At 47.5% G+C, this 21,259-nt stretch overlaps 1 protein-coding gene across 1 annotated transcript in view; it reads left to right on the forward strand.

Moving 5' to 3' along the window:
* Window positions 1-2,411: 2,411 nt before the first annotated feature.
* The window catches only part of GPC4 (glypican 4), a 166,553-nt gene continuing 147,705 nt past the window's right edge, over window positions 2,412-21,259 (forward strand). Inside the window, exon 1 of the mRNA XM_063937480.1 lies at window positions 2,412-2,914. Within this exon, the coding sequence (XP_063793550.1) occupies window positions 2,755-2,914 (160 nt within the window). The 5' untranslated portion in view covers window positions 2,412-2,754. The remainder of the gene's footprint in view (window positions 2,915-21,259) is intronic.

Below are 21,259 nucleotides of genomic sequence, written 5' to 3' on the forward strand. Positions count from 1 at the left end.
GCCCCTGCGACCCCACCGCTAGCTGCAGCGCTGCCACCCGCAGTGAGTTGCGCCCAGCTCCTTCACACACTTTAGCCGGCGGGTAGCGCTGCAGAAGTCCGCGCTGCTTGCAGGCTCTGACCCCCTCCTCCCTCCAGCATCAGCGTCTCCTGGGAGCTAACCAGTCACTCCCAGTCTCCCCTTACCATAGTGCCCAGCAGCCGTGAGGTCCGCGCCACGTGCATGCTATGACCCCCTCCTCCCTCCAGCCGCAGCATCTCCTGGGGGCTGACCAGTCACTCCCAGTCTCACCTTACCACAGTGCCCGGCAGCTGCGCGAGGTCTGCGGTGTGTGACTGAGGAGGGGGGGAGTGATGCGGACGGGCAGAGGAAGCAGGAATACAGCCTAAGAGAGTCAGCCATGCCAAGTCTCCACCAGCAGCAGATGCCAACAGGTTGGAGTGGAACAGCAGCAGCCAGCAGCAGTGACTCCGGTAAGACACATCTGTCTGTCACCACTGTTCTGTCCCTAATACCAATCTCTCCCGTGCCCTGTGTTCTGTCATGTCCCTGTCACCCCTGGCCTTGACCTGCCACCCTTATCCTGGCCCTTTCACCCTTATCCTGGCCCTTTCACCCTTATCCTGGCCCTGTCACCCTTATGCTGGCCCTGCTACCCCTATCCTGGCCCTGTCACCCCTGTGCTTGCCCTGTCAACCCTATACTGGCCCTGTCACCCCTGTCCTGGTCCTGCCGCCCCTACACTGACCCTGTCACCCCTATCCTGTCCCTGTCATTTCTGTCCTGGCCCCGTCGCCCATGTCCTGGCCCCGTCACCCCTGTCCTGGCCCCGTCACCCCTGTTCTGACCCTGTCACCCTGTTCTGACCCTGTCACCCCTGTCCTGGCCCAGTCAACCCTGTTCTGACCCTGTCACCCCTGTCCTGGCCCTGTTACTGCATACCCTCCAACTACCTTTTTGGCAGGTACAGTACCCGCAGCACCTCCAGACCTCTCCCCAATGCACCACACCTCCGCACCTTCCCCTCCACCACATGCGGCACTCCACCCCTCCCCCACATGCTGTGCCTCCAGACCCCCTACACCACCCGCGGCTCCCACTCCTCCGCCCCTTCACCACCCCCAGCAATCTCCAGGCCCCCTCCACCATTCACCCCCCTTATATGTCTCCCCCACACCTGCCCCCCTCCACCCGCAGCATCTGCAGACACCCTCCTCCATCCGCGGTACCCCCCTCCCCCACCAATGGCACCCCCGCACCTGCCCCACCACCACCTGCAGCACCTCCGGACCTCCTTCCCCATCTGCCGCAACACCCGTACCTGCCCCTCCCCTACCCATGGCGCCTACGGACCCCTACCCCACCAGCAGCACTCCCGCCCCTTCCCATCCCACAGCACCTCCGGAACCCTTCACCCATCTGCAACATCCCCACACCTGCCCCTCCCCCACCCATGGCACCCCTGCCCCTCCCCCACCTGCAGTGCCTCCGGACCCCTCCCCCATCTGCATCCCCCACTCCTCTGCCCCTCCCCCACACACAGCACCTCCCAACCCTTCCCCATCCGGGCCCCACCCCCACTTCCGCCCCCCCTCCATCCGCAGCATCTACAGACACCATCCGCAGTACCCCCCCGCACCCGCTACATTCTGTACATTGTGGCCTGCAGGTGCTGTACACGCCGTCGCAAGGGGCTGTGCCTCCTTCACCATCGCACACCCTTTAATTGAGCAATATTTAACCACTAACAAAGGAATGCAGGTGATACTCCATATAACACAAATATTGAACCCCAGAAAGGCATGCAAGGGTTAAGGGGGCGTAGCCCCTTGCGACGGTGTGAAGAGCGCCCGTAGGGCGCGATGAAGCACCTAGTATATATATATATATATTAAAAAAAAACAGGAACCCATAAGAGCAGGAAGTCTGGCTTGCACATGAACTCCATCTTCTAAAAGACCAACGTTTTATCTCCACTGTCACCCGACTTTAAACACTCTTGGAACCTTTGCAGATATATTTGTGAGTGTAACTAATAGCTCTTTTATGTCATTAGTGATCCTGCATTTCAGGTATACAGATGACCACTGAGCCTAGCTGAACTGGATCTATATCTGTAGGTGAACTGGAGATACAATATAGATTACATATATTATAAAAGAAACATGATAAGTGTAAGTTGGCCGATGATGATGATGATGATGGGAAGCCGGGCACACACCGGGATACAGAGGTACACACAGGCAGAGCCTCCTAGAAGGTGTCGCAGAGAAGCGGACGCGTGAACAGCGTATTCAGCGCGGCTGGAGGTGTCGGACACAGGGCGCATTGTGTGCGGGGTACACGTAGCGAGGGTTCCCTGCAGGGGTTAACAGCTGAGTGCCCCCAGCCCCTCCCTCCGGCATTCCAGGCTCTCTCCCAGCGCCAAGCGCGCATGCGCTCCCCCCCTGAGCCCTGCGCCCTTGTCTGCCAGATCCCCAGCAGCACGCACTCTGCGCCCCGGACACACAGCAGCCACAGCCTGGAGGAGGGGGACGAGGCAGCAGCGACTCTCCGGCCAATCACTCTGGAGGCGGCAGCAGCTTCGTCTGGGACAGAACCGCGGGCTCCGCACTGACAGCAGCACTCTGCAAACTTCTCCCGGCCGGCAGCGAAAGTTCCGTGTGCGCGGCGCAGCCGGAGATCCCCCGTGCCCTGCGCCCACCTCCGCCTCTCTCCCCGTGTGACAGCCTTTGTCCCCCTGCCTCCCGCACCATGCTCTGTATGTCCCTCTCGCCGTGGCTGCTGCTGTGCACCGCAGCTCTCTGCAGCATCCGCGTCTCGGCTGACAAGTCCAAAAGTTGCTCCGAGGTCCGGAAAGTTTACGTGTCTAAAGGATTCAACCTGAACGATGCTCCGGTCCATGAGATCAATGGTGAGTGATGGCTGGGGGGGCGCCGGGTGCCCCTACAGTATGGCCACTGGTGTAACAGCAGCTCGCCACGGGGCTGCTCGGGTGATGGGGTGCCCCCGGTGCCATTGCTGGCTGATAGGCTGCAGGAGAGGGGGCGGTATGGACGAGGCAGGAGGCTCCTGGCCCCCACCTCCCCTCTCTCCCCGGCCGTGGGGCCAGGTAAGAAGGGAAACCTAGCAGCCTCCTGAGTAATGAGCCCCGGGGGCAGCTGCTTGTGACTCACACACAGGAAACAAGGGGATCCAGTCACCCGAGTGTCCCATCCAGCCTGTGCAATGCATGCCCCCTGCAGGGTTGTGGATTGCACCCCCAGGCAGGCTTTCCCTGCTGCACCTTATTGCCCATTGTTTCTGCCGTGTTACAGCCTAATCTCTCCCCACCACTGATTAGCTGCTCTCTATCGCCTGATTACATTGTACATTAAGGTGAATGGGTTCTCTCCGCTTTCCTCAACACCCCAATACTGTTTAAAGTTACAAGAATGTGGTAATTGGTTAGCTGGTGTTTCCGGCATTGACTGGGTTAATAGGATATGGCACCATAACCCTTTTGCCAATACAGATGGGTGCCTTTGTATGGGAGAAGGGAAGTCTGGCACATTAGTCTAGGTATTTAAGTGCTTTAAATCTACAGCTAGCATATTGCCAGGGAGTTCTATAAAGTGCTTTGTATAGTAATGAGAACTTATTTTTTTCTTGTTTCTGAGTATATTATATATTTGTATCTATTTGATGGTTTATTTTTAATCTAGTTTTAATACTTGTTAAACTGGCCTCTTCCTAGCATAGAATTAAAGTAATTCTAGCTAGTCAGAAAACAAGTTTCCTCTGGCTGTCTATAATCTCATTGGGTGCAAAGTCTGAGACATGAGTCACCTGGGCACTCTTGTGAATAGTATTGAGGTGGCCATATGTTAGAAGTTACATCGCAGAAGTCTGTGAATTTCATGTTGCAAACAACAATAACTATTTACTAGTATTGTCTAGATACTAATGGAGTTACTATCATTATGTACTTTCCCATCTGTATGCAACAGGCTTAATACGCCATTGGTTCATAGCTGCAATGCTTTTACATCAAACTTCTACCTAAGATTGGCTGTACAAGGTCTTCAAAGTATGGGGTGGTTCTGGTGATAAGTCATATCTCCATTAATAATTAGCATATGGTGTTCCAAATGGTTCATGGTGGACATTTAGCATACTTTGGGAGACGTCAACCTAATTATGTCTAGAGTTTTGCTCCGTTTCTAAGCTGCTTGGAGATCCTACCTTTGCTACATATGTATCAGCTGTCTTTGACCTTTTGTGAGTTATTACAGAACTTTATTGAATACCATTTGCTTAGTGGCAAAGAGAAGGCAGCACTGTATAATTTGTCAAAAGAATGACACAGCCAATTAACACCAATGGTCACTCTTGCCTCATGTCCAGTTTCAGTGGAGAAAAATGAGAACAATCATTTTTTGCTGTCCCCCCCCCCCCCCCCCCCCCCCCCCCCTCTTTTGTGTTTCATTAGAAAAATACAAACAATTTTTTCCCCCTGATTTATGACAAGTTAATATCTGTATGGTGTCGCTGGGGAAATGCATTCTCTAAAATGTTGTGGTTGACATAAAAAAAAATGAAATAGCACTGAAGACTTCTCACATAATAAAACAAACACTTCAAAATAAAATGAAAGACTGAAAGTTGGAAACCACTGCTCCTTTTGTAGAAGTATGTTTAATAGTTAGTTAATGCATTTTATTTCTTCCAAGAAAAGTGTGTGGGCTGTAAATGGTCTCTATTGAATGGGGGAAGCGTCAGTCAATAACTGTTTATTCTGTACTGCCTCATGCATATTTGGTAGCTTCCAATGTATATAACTCTATCTTCCCACTTTACCGTTTACAGTAGCACAATTACCTTACATCTTTACCCCCCACTTATAAATTCCGCTGCATCCCCTGGTTCTTAGTTCCTGTCAGGAGATGCTGATTGTTTCAGTCGGCGTTGTAGCTGTGAAACATTTTAAGTGATTTCTAAAATTCTGTACGTATCCCATGGTTTCTTAAACTAGGGATAATACAACAATTTATAGCGTAAAAATAATACAAATGGCCAAGTAAGGCCCAGTCTGAAAGTGTTTAATGCCTGGCTGGACCTCTAGTACTTTCATGCATAACATGCCAGTTTGGACAGAACACTGTGAATCAGCCCATAAACATTAATTGAATATCACCCAAAGTGTCAAAAAATGCCTTCCCTCTGTTTGTGGACTCCAGCTCCCCCAGCAGAAAAGTTAATGTGGGCTGTAGTATTGCATGAGATGGAGATCTATGGGTCAGCCAATTAGTTAAGTTGCTAATAATCGTTATTACTAAAATTTTAGTTTGTCCTAGTCCACCATTTGGAGCATGCAAAGAGTTGCTTTATAATGGTTAACACACTTTTGTTGCAATTCTTGACCATCTGAACCTATTGCAACACGTTTTAGGTTGCCAGAAGCCATTTTTCTTGTTACTTATTTGTTAAATAAAAACAAGGGGCGGTATGTAATGAAGTCTGAGATCGGTGGCTGTGCGGGATGCCGGCCAAACACGGATGTTTTTTGTTTAAAGGGGCAATCATGTAAAAGGCATGGCTTATCCATGATTGTCCCTTTTTAAAAAAAATAAAATAAATAAAAAATGTCAGAGTTCGGCCTGTATCACGCACGGTTGCCAAACTCGCACTTCATTACATCCCTGCATTAAGTTACTATTCTATCAAGAAGGAGTGCTTTGTGACTCTCCAACTATTGAATAGCACACTAGTAGCTACAGTATAATGTAAATCCATGGAAAGCCAGCGTTCTCTTCCCCTGCTTAAGGTAGGTCAAGGTGTTTCAGTCTGAGTGAAAATGTTTGTGCAGGCATCCCTATACTACACAGCACCTGCGCTGTAGAGGTCTTTTAATTTGGTAGGACCTTATATTGTCTGAACTGTGCTTGCTTTGCATCAGGGCCAGAAATGTGTTGGGGAGTCAGATTTAGAAGTCAGTGTTGCAGCTGAGAGCTGCTTCATGTTGTGATCTTTAAATAACCCTCATTGTGTACCCACTACAACCATATCAGTGCCTTTTAGACCTCCCCTTGATACCCCCTAATGATTGCAAACAGTCTTCCATTCCCTTGCCTCAAGTAAAGGAAGTCAGAGAGGCTGGTTTTCTTCAGGTGAAATTTGATCCCAGCCACCAGAAATATTTCTACTTTCCAGAATGAGAAAAATGCATCCAGAATCCGAAATGGTAACACTGTGTTGTGGGGGTCAAACCATTTTGCGACTGACCTCACAACATAATAATTAAAAAAAACAACTTTTTTTTATTATCAAGCCATGTGTTTGTCAACAAGTTGTGATTTTGGGGGGTAATTCAGACCTGATCGCTGCTATGCGTTTTCGCACTGCAGGCTATCAGGCACAAACTGCGGTGCACCGCAATGCACAGTCGCATCGCACGTGTACAAAGTGGATAGCCGCTCTGTGATGGGTTTGTGCGACAGATCTGTTCGCACGGCCGATCGCAAGGAGATTGACAGGAAGAAGGCGTTTGGGTGTCAACTGACCGTTTTCAGGGGGGTTCACTACGATATGCCGGCGGTCGGGCTCCCGGCGACCAAAATACCGGCGCCGGGAGCCCGACCGCCGGCTTACCGACAGTGTGGTGAGCGCAAATGAGCCCCTTGCGGGCTCGCTGCGCTCGCCACGCTACGGGCACGGTGGCGCGCCACGCTATTTTATTCTCCCTCCAGGGGGGTCGTGGACCCCACGAGGGAGAATAAGTGTCGGTATGCCGGCTATCTGGATCCCCGCGCCGGTATACTGTGCGCCGGGATCCCGTCAGTCGGCATACTGAAGACCACCCTTTCAGGGAGTGTCTGGAAAAACGCAGGTGTGTCCATGCGTTTGCAGGGAGGGTTTCTGACGTCAATTCCGGTCCCGGACAGGATTATGTGATCGCAGCGGCTGAGTAAGTCCTGGGCTGCACAGAGACTGCACAAAATCTGTTTGTACAGCTCTGCTACACATGCGTTCGCACACTTGCACAGCTAAAATACACTCCTCCTGTAGGCAGCGACTATCTGATCACAGCAGTGCAAAAATGGCTCACTAGCGATCAGGTCTGAATTAGGCCCTTGGTCTCTTCTTGAAAAAGTCCCTGTAGCAAGAATGCCACTCTTGTGGTGATTAGTGTTAGCCTTAGGGAAAATGTAAGACACTATTATAGTCGTTTGGAATAGACTAATCACAGGAAACCTTAATCTCCTTTGTTTGTCAATAGCAATGCAAATAAGAAAGGGTTGGGCAATGGGGTTTAGAAGTGTTGTGTTTTTTCTTTTCTTTTTTTCTTTTTTGTTCGTTACTCTGGAGTTTGTAAATGGCGTCCTTACGGTTCTCTCTTGGCAGGTCATGGGTTCCTGCAGATGTATGTAAATACGGTTGTAGCTAAACCATTTGGGCTAAAGAAGGGCACTGAACATATGTGTGTAACTTTCTCCCTGGCCCCCAGCAACAGACACAGAGGACTTGATTTGGAAACATTTTGGGAATGCAGCATATGAAAATCCTTGTTAGATTTGCAATGTGTTTTTAGTTTGTCTAATCATTGCTGCGTAGAGCGCATACAGGCTGATTAACTCATTGTTTCATATTGTCATAGATAAAACTCAGAGTGCTAGAATTATTGTACGTACATACTTTCAAAGGGGCCAGGGGAGGAGGAATGGAGTCACTTTATGAAGTGTTACTTGGGTGGTGGGTTGCAAATGTTTTATAAACATATCCGTGTTGTAAGTAATATATCTCTGTGGGAGATAGCCGCTTCCTGATCTGTTGCCAGAGTCAAGCAGAACTTTAGAGTCATGTATCCAGAAGATCATGGGGTGTTCCACCACTCTCAGGTCAGATATTTCTGTGAGAAAAGAGTGTGGAGGTCGGCCATATATTTACATGAGAAATTGCTAGTGTGGTAGGATGATATCCGCATAAATTCAGATTATCGCAATACTGACTCATTTGCCAGTGACCTCTGATAGATCCCTACCAGATGCTGATAGGAATTGGTGGTCTATTTAGGTCAATATCCACTTTGATCTGAAGCCAATTTAGTGTAAAACAAGAAACAACAACAAAGGATGTTTGATAGCCACAGCTGTGATTGAGGCCAGGACTTTGCTGTACCCTTCCACCCCTCCCCTGCCCAGGCCCCTGTAGCTTGATGCACCTCTTCCTCCGCTAACAATTCACTGTTTGTTTTTTTTAATTCCTTTATTCCACAGCTTGTCATCTTTACAGAGTTAACATAACTATCTTTTGTGCTACCATATTGATGCCCAAGTATGGATCTCCACCAAACCACTTGGCACCATGACTATCCTTGTCCCAGGTTCCTTATACCATGCACTATCACACACTGAAAAACCGGAAGTCAGGGGGATATTTACTAAAGTGCGGGTTTATAGAAGTGGAGATGTTGCAACCAAGTCAGATTCTAGCTGTTATCCTTTTAGATGGTGCTAGAATGATAATTAGGATCTGGTTACGGGCACTGCGGATCCCTTGTGGCGCCATTTTCATTAAACATCATCATCATCATCATCATCCTCACCATCATAATATGGACAACATCTCCACTTCTCTATACCCACTTTTTAGTAAATATCCACCTCTGAGGCTCAGGTCTTCTGTTTGAGAATATTCCTGTGACTAACGCACGGTAAATTATTAGCCAGTCCATTCAGCCTCCACAGACCCAAAGCTGCTTCCCCCCCCCCACCCCTTGTTTGTAAATTGAAACTCACTGCAGACTCCTGTTAACCTCGTGTAACCTCTGATACTACTAGTTGTAGTGTGAACATAACTAACAGCCTAGAAACTGTTCACACACACCTGTGAGGTTGTTTTTCTCTGCATTTGCAGGATCCTAGAGATGTTTACTGAGCCTGTCGCATAGGCATCTAGTGCTATTTCAGCTTTAGGGGTTTTTTTTTTCCTTCTGCTCAGGAAATCCTAGTCTAAAAGAACAGTTTACATTCTCAGTAATATTTTGGACGGCTCCCTTCATACCAGGGATGCGTAATCAGTGGAAAGTCTGGTGCCGTCTTCCCTGCCTCATAATGCAGCAATTCATTCTTGTTGGGACACACTCAGTTATTTGCTTGTCTTGGTTTGTGACTTCATACCTGCAAAAGACATTTATTAACATTGAAACTTGGCACTTGCTCTAATATTAAAGCAGATTTATATTCTTAGGTATGTGCACAAAATATATTAACTTACTACGAGCAGGGTTTGCTTGGTTTAAAAATTATCTTTTTTTTATTTTATTATGCTGTGACTACCGGCTGGCATTGCTCTGCTTCTTAAAAATAACCTATTATACTGAAAACTACTGTGTTTTTTTTTTAAATGTTTGTTGCCAGTGCATGCCCAGTGCTAATGTGTAATTTCTCCTTTTTTGTGTTTTTTCTCTGAAAAGTGCTTTTGCATTTTCAATTTTGTATTACTAGTCAGATTAATTTAATTAGAATAAGTAATAAGTAGGACTAATGCTTAACATTAAGTTTTTCTTATTTTCAGTTTTATCTATCTCTGAGGGGTGTACTATGATATACTGGTGCTTGGGATCCCGGCGCCGGAATGCCAGCAGTGGGACGAGCGCAAAAAAGAGCCACTTGCAGGCTTGCTGTGCTCACCACGCACGCCACGCTATTTATTCTCCATCTAGGGGTGTTGTAGACATCCCAAGAGGGAGAATCGTTGTCGGTATCTCGGCGCTGGCATGCAGAGCCCGGGATCCTGACAACCGGGATATAGACTGCCTCCCATCTCTGAGTATACTTTGTATGTATTATTATTATACTTTATTTATATGGTGCCACAAGGGTTCCACAGCGCCTAACAAAGTACATAAACGAAACAAGAATAGTGACATACAGTACAAGATAATATAGGACAAGTACAAGGTATATAAACATTGCTGCATAAATGGACATGACACTGATATAATAGTCAGGGTGGCTGAAACTGAGGCCTAGGTGGTGGTGTAAGAAATATGGTGTAGAAGGTAGTCCCCATTAATAATAGGAGGAAAAGCACATGATAAGCAGTTATCCTGAGTGGCAGATGGAATGGATTGCAAGGAACAAATGGAGACAGGATATAAAACAAATGAAAACCAAAGTATTTTGCAGAATATTCTATAAAAATCAGTCACAAGCAATTATGTATTATGTTTAGTCTATCTACATATTCAAATGTAAAAGGAATAATAAGCTGTAAAAAATGGCTTTAATGAAAAATGTAAAATAAATCAAACAAAAGCCTAATAACATTATTAGTGCTATAAAGTATTAGAACATGGTTGATCAAGGTTTCTAATACACGATTCAATTCTTTTATCATTAAAGCATGGTTTAAACTAAAAAGCTATTTAAAAAAAAAAATTAACGATCCTGACTACAAGCTACAGAGTATAGTTTGTGAAGACCAAATTGTATGGTTTACTTGTTCTATACAACTTTTTTTTTGATCCAGTGATTTTTGATAGGATATTAGAACATATATATTTTTGTTTTGGCCATATATGAGAAAAATTATTGAAATAAAATTTTGCTTGATTTGTATTTTTTTTTTTTTGTGTGTAGGCTTTTCATATTTCCTAATGACCTCCATTGCCCCCACGTACATAATGAGAATTTATTCATTTAGTCAAAAGGATGGATAGGACCACCAAAGCTTGGAAGACACATTTTGGTGACTGGTGCCACTTTGGAGAGTTTTGTATAACTAGCACTTTCTTGTATATGTGTATAAAACTCATAACACTCACCCAAAGGTGTTGATTCAGTGCTAGGGCCAAAGTGAAGCAGGACAAACCATGCTGCACTATAGAGGAATCAAATGCTATTTATTTTTTAAATATTTTATTTATTATCATGCTCGCAGGTCAGACCAGTACTTGTTGTTGCTTGCGGCATACACAGACTGGATCTTCATGCTGCATTGTAGAATAGAGCTAGGCCACACCCCTGCTCTAAACAGAAAATAGCCTGTCCATTAGTCTCACCAAACACTTTCATCCCTCCCGGAGCACCAAAAAAAACCCCAACATTCTATTGGCAAATATTGCACGCAGTAGCTGTTTTTGCTGCTACCTCTAAGTCTGCCTCAGAATGCAAGCTTGTCATACAGAACGCATGATGTGATGAGTGGGAGGGACTTAATGGGCTCAATTCAATTAATCGCAGATTGAATAGCACTAGGAATTAGCTCTCAGTTCTATTCTATTCAATTCTGCACACTGTCATGTCGGGGAGGGCTGGTTCTCGCGGACTAAACAGGGGGGTCGATTAAATTCGGCAACTTAAGAATAGCGCCGGGAATTAGCTCCCGACGCTATTCAATTCAGCTGCTAGTTACCCGCAATTGTCGGGAATTCTTCTCTCATCCCCGGGGGTGAGAGAAGAAAACAGACAAAAGTGCGGCCGGCGCGAGGCTGATTCTGTCGGGAATCAGCATCGCCGCGGGTAGTTAAGTCGGAGAATGCCCGTTCTCCCGACAAAACTACCTGTTAAGTCGGCGAGAACGGGCTTTCGCCGACTTAACTTTAGCTGAATTGAATAGCGTCGGGAGCTAATTCCCGGCGCTATTCTTAAATTGCCGAATTGAATCGACACCAGGGTGTTAAGGCGGAGAACACCCATTCTCGCGCCTAAAGTAAATAAATTAATAAATAAAGTGCCCGCCGCAATGCTGTTTTATCCGCACTGCGGCACAAAACAGCATCACAGACCTAAGTTTTCTCTGATTTCTGCTCGCACCCCTGAGGGGTACGAGAAGAAATCCTCTAGTTGGGGATGACAGTGCGCTGAATTTAATAGCTCTGGGAGCTCACTCCCAGCGCTATTCGATCCGCGCTGAATTGAATAGAGCCCAATGATGGTGGAAGCAGATTGTGGGACACTTGAGTTACAGTGACAGATCATGTCTAATGAGGATGGGGGTGCAGACTTACAGTATATTGCTGCCAGTCTGTAGCCTGTTATCAAGCCGTATATAAACATAAGTGATGGTTTATATATTTGATATATTGTCACTTGCTGTACCTGCAAGCCAGATATCTTTGCAAATGACTTACAGTGCAAGATTTTAGGTAATGAGTGTCCCCAAAATTCCATTGCTTTCCTTTTTTGTTTTGTTTAATCCCTCATCTCCCTTCCAAGGCTGCTGCTGCTTTTATTTGGACTTTTCAATGACCTACTGGACTGCTTTATCTCATGGGACAATAGAGATGGCTTTTTAGTCTGAAACCTTGGTGGACCACCAAGGACTATTGCTCATGCAATGCAGCTTCGCACCAAACTCAACAATAACAAAAATACATGACTGACTGGTTCAAAAATGTGGAGAGGTGGAAGCATTCATTTACGTCTAGGACCCTGTCACAACACAGACAGAAGTGAGCAGATAACTCTTGGTTGCTAAAATAGAACAGAGAGTAATCTTTACTGTTACTTGACTTATATGACCTGCATATATGACGCCCGTCAGTCACATACACCAAAATAGCCCCAACGTTGAATTTACATCTATTTTGAAAGGAAGAAACTCTGAATGATGTTACTTGCGTGATGCAAATATATCGTTATTCTTTTTTTTAAATCCTTTTTTGAAGTTAGAATATTTAGAACAGTGGTTCTCAACCTCGGTCCTCAAGTACCCCCAACAGTTCATGTTTTTCAGGTCACCTAGCAGTTGAACAGGTGTATTCATGTATTCATCACTCACTGACACATTTCAATAGACCCACTGGTAGAGTAAATTATTTCACTTGCAATCCTGACCTGGAAAACATAATCTTGAAAGAATATATATATAATTTCACATGGAAAACTGAAAAAAGGCATTTTTGTGTGTGGTGGAATTCCTTTGAAGGGTTATTGTAGGAATTGTGGGTGAAGTGAGCGACCCGCTGGATTGAGCCTGCATGCAGGCTCAATCTAGCACCGGCGATAGCGATGCGCGGGGCCGCGCATCGCTATCGCTGGGGGGCATACACATGGCAGATCCGTGCTTAAAATCTAAGCAATCTAGCAAGATTGCTTAGATTTTAAGCACGGATCTCTCCGTGTGTACCCCCCTTTAGTACATAGACCTTTTGTCTCTCATGCCTGAGTGGATCGTTCTAACTTTTCCATCTTAATCAATATGTATTGTTTTTAAAGCAATTGTAGTTCATAGTCTTCCCACTGCACTTTTATGATTGTAAAGCAAACTGTGTACTTTTTTTTTTTTTTTCCCTGTTTGCTCATATGTTCCAGTCTGATCTGTTTCTGCCTTGTTACAGCCACTAGCACATTTATGATTTTTCATACCTTGCCATTGTAAGCAGCACGTGCATTCTTGTAGACTTCCTGTTAATATGGAAGGCACACTTCAGCCCTGTAATTTATCAAGTACATGAAACTGTAGTCTATACTGTGCGTATTTTGTCTGGTGCGGTGCAGGACTACCTTATTATAAGTGGAGGAGATAGAAATTAAATTTCTAAGTGTTTTATTTTTTGCATTTTTATTGTAAGTGTGCTACAGTTCCATGTTTTGGCATGGCTCCATAGATAGGTTCGCACCATCGCTCTATTTCTCTGACGTCCTAGTGGATGCTGGGAACTCCGTAAGGACCATGGGGAATAGCGGCTCCGCAGGAGACTGGGCACAAAAGTAAAAGCTTTAGGACTACCTGGTGTGCACTGGCTCCTCCCCCTATGACCCTCCTCCAAGCCTCAGTTAGATTTTTGTGCCCGGCCGAGAAGGGTGCACACTAGGGGCTCTCCTGAGCTTCTTAGTGAAAGTTTAAGTTTAGGTTTTTTATTTTCAGTGAGACCTGCTGGCAACAGGCTCACTGCATCGAGGGACTAAGGGGAGAAGAAGCGAACTCACCTGAGTGCAGAGTGGATTGGGCTTCTTAGGCTACTGGACACCATTAGCTCCAGAGGGACCGAACACAGGCCCAGCCTCGGAGCTCGGTCCCAGAGCCGCGCCGCGGCCCCCTTACAGAGCCAGAAGCAAGAAGAGGTCCGGAAAAATCGGCGGCAGAAGACATCAGTCTTCAACAAGGTAGCGCACAGCACTGCAGCTGTGCGCCATTGTTACTCAGGCACACTTCATACTCCGGTCACTGAGGGTGCAGGGCGCTAGGGGGGGGCGCCCTGAGCAGCAATGTAAAACACCTTGGCTGGCAAAAATACACCACATATAACCTCCAGGGCTATATGGATGTATTTTAACCCCTGCCAGAACTCACCAAAAAAAGCGGGAGAAAAGGCCGCCGAGAAGGGGGCGGAGCCTATCTCCTCAGCACACGGGCGCCATTTCCATCACAGCTCCGCTGGAAGGACGTCTCCCTGACTCTCCCCTGCAGTCCTGCACTACAGAAAAGGGTAAAAAAGAGAGGGGGGCACTAATTTGGCGCAGTTTTGTTACTAACAGCAGCTATAAAGGGAAAAGCACATTTTATAGTGGTATTCCTGTCTATATATAGCGCTCTGGTGTGTGCTGGCATACTCTCCCTCTGTCTCCCCAAAGGGCTAGTGGGGGTCCTGTCCTCTATCAGAGCATTCCCTGTGTGTGTACGGTGTGTCGGTACGATTGTGTCGACATGTTTGAGGAGGAAAATGAGATGGAGGCGGAGCAATTGCCTATTATACAGTTGTCACCCCCTAGGGAGTCGACACCTGAGTGGATGAGCTTATGGAAGGAATTGCGTGACAGTGTCAGCTCTTTACGACAGACAGTTGACGACATGAGACAGCCGGCTACTCAGCTTGTGCCTGTCCAGGGGTCTCAAACGCCATCAGGGGCTTTAAAACGCCCGTTACCTCAAATGGCAGACACAGACACGGATACTGACTCCAGTGTCGATGATGAGGAGACATACGTGACTTCCACTAGGGCCACACGTTACATGATTGAAGCAATGAAAAATGTATTGCATATCTCTGATAATACAAGTACCACTAAAAAGGGTATTATGTTTGGTGAGAAAAAACGGCCTGTAGTTTTTCCTGTATCCGAGGAATTAAATGAAGTGTGTGATGAGGCGTGGGTTTCCCCCGATAAAAAACTGATAATTCCTAAAAGGTTATTGGCATCGTACCCTTTCCCGCCAGAGGATAGGGCACGTTGGGAAACACCCCCTAGGGTGGGTGTTGTATGGGTGACCGGCGGTCTCCTGACCGCCGGTCACCTTACCGACACCGGGATCCCGGCAGCATACCGACGCCGGGATCCCGGCGGGGAGGGGCGGGTGCAGCAAGCCCCTTGCGGGCTCGCTGCGCTCGCCACGCTGCGGGCTCGGTGGCGACCTGCGGTCGCCACGGGTTCTATTCCCACTCTATGGGTGTCGTGGACACCCACGAGTGGAAATAGTCCCTGTTGGTCGGCATGCCGACCATCGGGAGAGTGAGCCTTCGGGCTCACGGAGGAGGTCATGTGACTGTCGGTCAGCCGACCGGCGGTCACATGACTACCACCCCCTAGGGTGGATAAAGCGCTCACACGCTTGTCTAAACAGGTAGCACTACCCTCTCCTGATACGGCCGCCCTAAAGGAACCTGCCGATAGAAAGCTGGAGAATATCCTAAAATGTATATACTCTCACACGGGTGTTATACTGCGACCAGCAATCGCCTCAGCCTGGATGTGCAGTGCGGGCCTGGCGTGGTCAGATTCCCTGACTGAAAATATTGATACCCTAGATAGGGACAGTATATTACTGACTATAGAGCATTTGAAGGATGCATTTTTATATATGCGTGATGCACAGAGGGATATTTGCCGACTGGCATCAAGAGTTAGCGCGCTGTCCATTTCTGCAAGAAGAGGTTTATGGACGCGGCAGTGGTCAGGCGATGCGGATTCTAAAAGGCACATGGAAATATTGCCTTATAAGGGGGAGGAGTTATTTGGGGTAGGTCTATCAGACCTGGTAGCCACGGCAACTGCTGGAAAATCCACATTTTTACCCCAGGTAGCTTCTCAACCTAAGAAGACGCCGTATTATCAGGCGCAGTCCTTTCGGCCCCATAAGGGCAAGCGGGCAAAAGGCGCCTCATTTCTGCCCCGTGGCAGAGGGAGAGGGAAAAGGCTGCAACAAACAGCCAGTTCCCAGGAACAAAAGCCCTCTCCCGCCTCCGCAAAGTCCTCAGCATGACGCTGGGGCTTTACAAGCGGACTCCGGCACAGTGGGAGCCCGTCTCAAGAAGTTCAGTGCGCAGTGGGCCCACTCGCAAGTGGACCCCTGGATCCTTCAAGTGGTATCTCAGGGGTACAAATTGGAATTCGAGACGTCTCCCCCTCGCCGTTTTCTAAAGTCTGCTTTACCGACGTCTCCCTCAGACAGGGAGGCAGTATTGGAAGCCATTCACAAGCTGTATTCCCAGCAGGTGATAATCAAGGTACCCCTCCTACAACAGGGAAAGGGGTACTATTCCACACTATTTGTGGTACCGAAGCCGGACGGCTCGGTGAGACCAATTTTAAACCTAAAATCCTTGAACACTTACATACAAAGGTTCAAATTCAAGATGGAGTCACTCAGAGCAGTGATTGCAAACCTGGAAGAAGGGGACTATATGGTGTCTCTGGACATCAAAGATGCTTACCTACATGTCCCAATTTACCCTTCTCACCAAGGGTACCTCAGGTTTGTGGTACAGAACTGTCACTATCAGGTTCAGACGCTGCCGTTTGGATTGTCCACGGCACCCAGGGTCTTTACCAAGGTAATGGCCGAAATGATGATACTCCTTCGAAGGAAGGGAGTATTAGTTATCCCTTACTTGGACGATCTCCTGATAAGGGCAAGATCCAGGGAACAGTTGGAAGTCGGGGTAGCACTATCTCAGATAGTGCTGCGCCAGCACGGTTGGATTCTCAATATTCCAAAATCACAGCTGATCCCGACGACACGACTTCTATTCCTAGGGATGATCCTGGACACAGTCCAGAAAAAGGTGTTTCTCCCGGAGGAGAAAGCCAGGGAGTTATCCGAACTAGTCAGAAATCTCCTAAAACCAGGCCAAGTCTCAGTGCATCAATGCACAAGGGTCCTGGGAAAGATGGTGGCTTCTTACGAAGCAATCCCATTCGGCAGATTCCACGCAAGAACCTTCCAGTGGGATCTGCTAGACAAATGGTCCGGGTCGCATCTTCAGATGCATCAGCGGATAATCTTGTCACCAAGGACAAGGGTGTCTCTCCTGTGGTGGTTGCAGAGTGCTCATCTTCTAGAGGGCCGCAGATTCGGCATTCAGGACTGGGTCCTGGTGACCACGGATGCCAGCCTGAGAGGCTGGGGAGCAGTCACACAGGGAAGAAATTTCCAGGGCTTGTGGTCAAGCCTGGAGACATTACTTCACATAAATATCCTGGAGCTAAGGGCCATCTACAATGCTCTAAGCCTAGCAAGACCTCTGCTTCAAGGTCAGCCGGTGCTGATCCAGTCAGACAACATCACGGCAGTCGCCCACGTAAACAGACAGGGCGGCACGAGAAGCAGGAGGGCAATGACAGAAGTTGCAAGGATTCTCCGCTGGGCGGAAAATCATGTGATAGCACTGTCAGCAGTGTTCATTCCGGGAGTGGACAACTGGGAAGCAGACTTCCTCAGCAGACACGACCTCCACCCGGGGGAGTGGGGACTTCACCCAGAAGTCTTCCACATGATTGTGAACCGTTGGGAAAAACCAAAGGTGGACATGATGGCGTCCCGCCTCAACAAAAAAAAAAAACTAGACGGGTATTGCGCCAGGTCAAGGGACCCTCAGGCAATAGCTGTGGACGCTCTGGTAACACCGTGGGTGTACCAGTCAGTGTATGTGTTCCCTCCTCTGCCTCTCATACCCAAGGTACTGAGAATCATAAGAAGGAGAGGAGTAAGGACTATACTCGTGGCTCCGGATTGGCCAAGAAGGACTTGGTACCCGGAACTTCAAGAGATGCTCAGAGGACCCGTGGCCTCTACCTCTAAGAAAGGATCTGCTCCAGCAGGGACCCTGTCTGTTCCAAGACTTACCGCGGCTGCGTTTGACGGCATGGCGGTTGAACGCCGGATCCTGAAGGAAAAAGGCATTCCGGATGAAGTCATCCCTACCCTGATCAAAGCCAGGAAGGATGTAACCGTACAGCATTATCACCGTATTTGGCGTAAATATGTTGCGTGGTGCGAGGCCAGGAAGGCCCCTACAGAGGAATTTCAACTGGGTCGTTTCCTGCATTTCCTGCAAACAGGACTGTCTATGGGCCTAAAATTAGGGTCCATTAAGGTTCAAATTTCGGCCCTGTCGATTTTCTTTCAGAAAGAACTGGCTTCAGTTCCTTAAGTTCAGACGTTTGTCAAGGGGGGTACTGCATATACAGCCTCCTTTTGTGCCTCCAGTGGCACCTTGGGATCTCAATGTTGTTTTGGGGTTCCTAAAATCACATTGGTTTGAACCACTCTCCACTGTAGACTTAAAATATCTCACTTGGAAAGTGGTAATGCTGTTAGCCCTGGCTTCAGCCAGGCGTGTCTCAGAATTGGCGGCTTTATCTTATAAAAGCCCTTGCCTAATTTTTTCATACGGACAGGGCAGAATTGAGGACTCGTCCTCAATTTCTCCCTAAGGTGGTTTCAACGTTTCACTTGAACCAGCCTATTGTGGTACCTGCGGCTACTAGGGGACTTGGAGGACTCCAAGTTGCTGGACGTAGTCAGGGCCCTGAAAATATGTTTCCAGGACGGCTGGAGTCGGGAAATCTGACTCGCTGTTTATCCTGTATGCACCCAACAAGCTGGGTGCTCCTGCTTCTAAGCAAACTATTGCTCGTTGGATTTGTAGTACAATTCAGCTTGCACATTCTGTGGCAGGCCTGCCACAGCCAAAATCTGTAAAAGCCCATTCCACAAGGAAGGTGGGCTCATCTTGGGCGGCTGCCCGAGGGGTCTCGGCTTTACAACTTTGCCGAGCAGCTACTTGGTCAGGGGCAAACACGTTTGCTAAATTCTACAAATTTGATACCCTGGCTGAGGAGGACCTTGAGTTCTCTCATTCGGTGCTGCAGAGTCATCCGCACTCTCCCGCCCGTTTGGGAGCTTTGGTATAATCCCCATGGTCCTTACGGAGTTCCCAGCATCCACTAGGACGTCAGAGAAAATAAGAATTTACTTACCGATAATTCTATTTCTCGTAGTCCGTAGTGGATGCTGGGCGCCCATCCCAAGTGCGGATTGTCTGCAATACTTGTACATAGTTATTGTTACAAAAATCGGGTTATTATTGTTGTGAGCCATCTTTTCAGAGGCTCCTCTGTTATCATGCTGTTAACTGGGTTCAGATCACAGGTTGTACGGTGTGATTGGTGTGGCTGGTATGAGTCTTACCCGGGATTCAAAATCCTTCCTTATTGTGTACGCTCGTCCGGGCACAGTATCCTAACTGAGGCTTGGAGGAGGGTCATAGGGGGAGGAGCCAGTGCACACCAGGTAGTCCTAAAGCTTTTACTTTTGTGCCCAGTCTCCTGCGGAGCCGCTATTCCCCATGGTCCTTACGGAGTTCCCAGCATCCACTACGGACTACGAGAAATAGAATTATCTCTAAGTAAATTCTTATTTACACAGTGCTGTACAGTCAGGCAACGCTTACTCATGCACATCGGTTCCTTTCCCAGTAGGCTTACACCCATTCAGACATAGGACCCGGGAATTTCCCTGCTTCAGACCCGGGATTTTCACCTCTGAAAAATCCCGGGCTTTTGCTGGGACCCACTTTCACACTAAACCTGAGACCTGGGAAATTCCCAGGTCGACCCCTTTCAGACATAAGTCTGGCATGCCCTGGCAGCCAGGTCAGACCAGGCTACTCTCATGTCACATGTCTCTCTCTCTCTCTCTCTCTCTCTCTCTCTCTCTCTCTCTCTCTCTCTCTCTCTCTCTCTCTCTCTCTCTCTCTCTGTGTCTCTCTCTCTCTCTCTCTCTCTCTCTCTCTCTGTGTCTCTCTCTCTCTCTCTCTCTCTCTCTCTCTCTCACACACACACACACACACACACACACACACACACACACACACACACACACACACACACACACACACACGTACATTTACATACACGTCTTACATATACACGTCACACTCAAACGCACACATACATGTAATTTACACACACACGCCAAATTCATGTACTCACTCACTCACTCCAACAGGCCACCTCTCTGTTTTTTTTGGCTGCGCCGGCTGCTTCAACTACTCACAGCAGCATGGCCTACAGCAGCCAGCGCACGCCCCCTCTTCACTCCAGCCTCTTCCAGCCAGCCCCACCAATCAGGTGCGACCTGGGAGCAAATTCCCGGGTCGCACCTTTCAGACCTAAGCCGGGTTGTCTTCCCGGGACTTGAGTCCCAGGAAAAACCCTGGTCAATTGCAGGGTTGGCGACCTGGATCACGTTCCCGAGTCGGTGCCTTTCAGACATACCAAATTCCCGGGTTGATGCGCATTCATGTGCAAAATCCCGGGAATTTGGAGCATGTCTGAAAGGGGTATTAGGGGTATATTATATAAAGTTTGATTTTTCGGTCATTTTTACAGATACAAAATTGATGAAAAACGATTAACTCGATGCTGTGTTTCAGACACTAAAACACAAATTTACTAACCTTTAGAAATGAATATAAATATTAAAAAATTTTTTTTTTTAGCCCCTGAAACACAGATTTTTAAAATGATAGAAATCTACCTTTTAGTAAATATATACAGACGCTAATGCCAGTTCAGTCAGAAACCAATCTGTTTTTGAGCTTCCAGGAGAATCCATATGAAGGTGGGCAGAGCATATAGCTACCCAGATAGGACCTGATATGGCATTGGGCATTCGGTGCGTATCTTGCATATTTTTGCACCGTATATGCTCCAGAACTGAGCATAAGTGTGGGCTATGCAGAATGGTACACATTACAGTTGCATAGCCACCAGTGAGGGAAGAGGTGTGACTGAATGTTCTCATATGTATGGGCAGTCTATGTGGTCCAAGTGGTTCTTATCTGGCGTTGAATTCTATGTTTGCTAAGATTATTGAAGGCTATGCAGAGCAAGAGAAATAATTATACTGCGGCACCCAGACTTGCATACATCTTTGTGGTAACTCTCCCCTGTCCACATGGTGCAAATAGTATGTATTTCTGTGTACGCGATGTAGGAGCAATTACAGTCATTGTGAATTCAACTCCGCATTAGTTTCTTTTGGGGGG

This window comes from Pseudophryne corroboree, chromosome 8 (genome assembly GCF_028390025.1).
Source record: "Pseudophryne corroboree isolate aPseCor3 chromosome 8, aPseCor3.hap2, whole genome shotgun sequence".
Lineage (NCBI taxonomy): Eukaryota > Metazoa > Chordata > Amphibia > Anura > Myobatrachidae > Pseudophryne > Pseudophryne corroboree.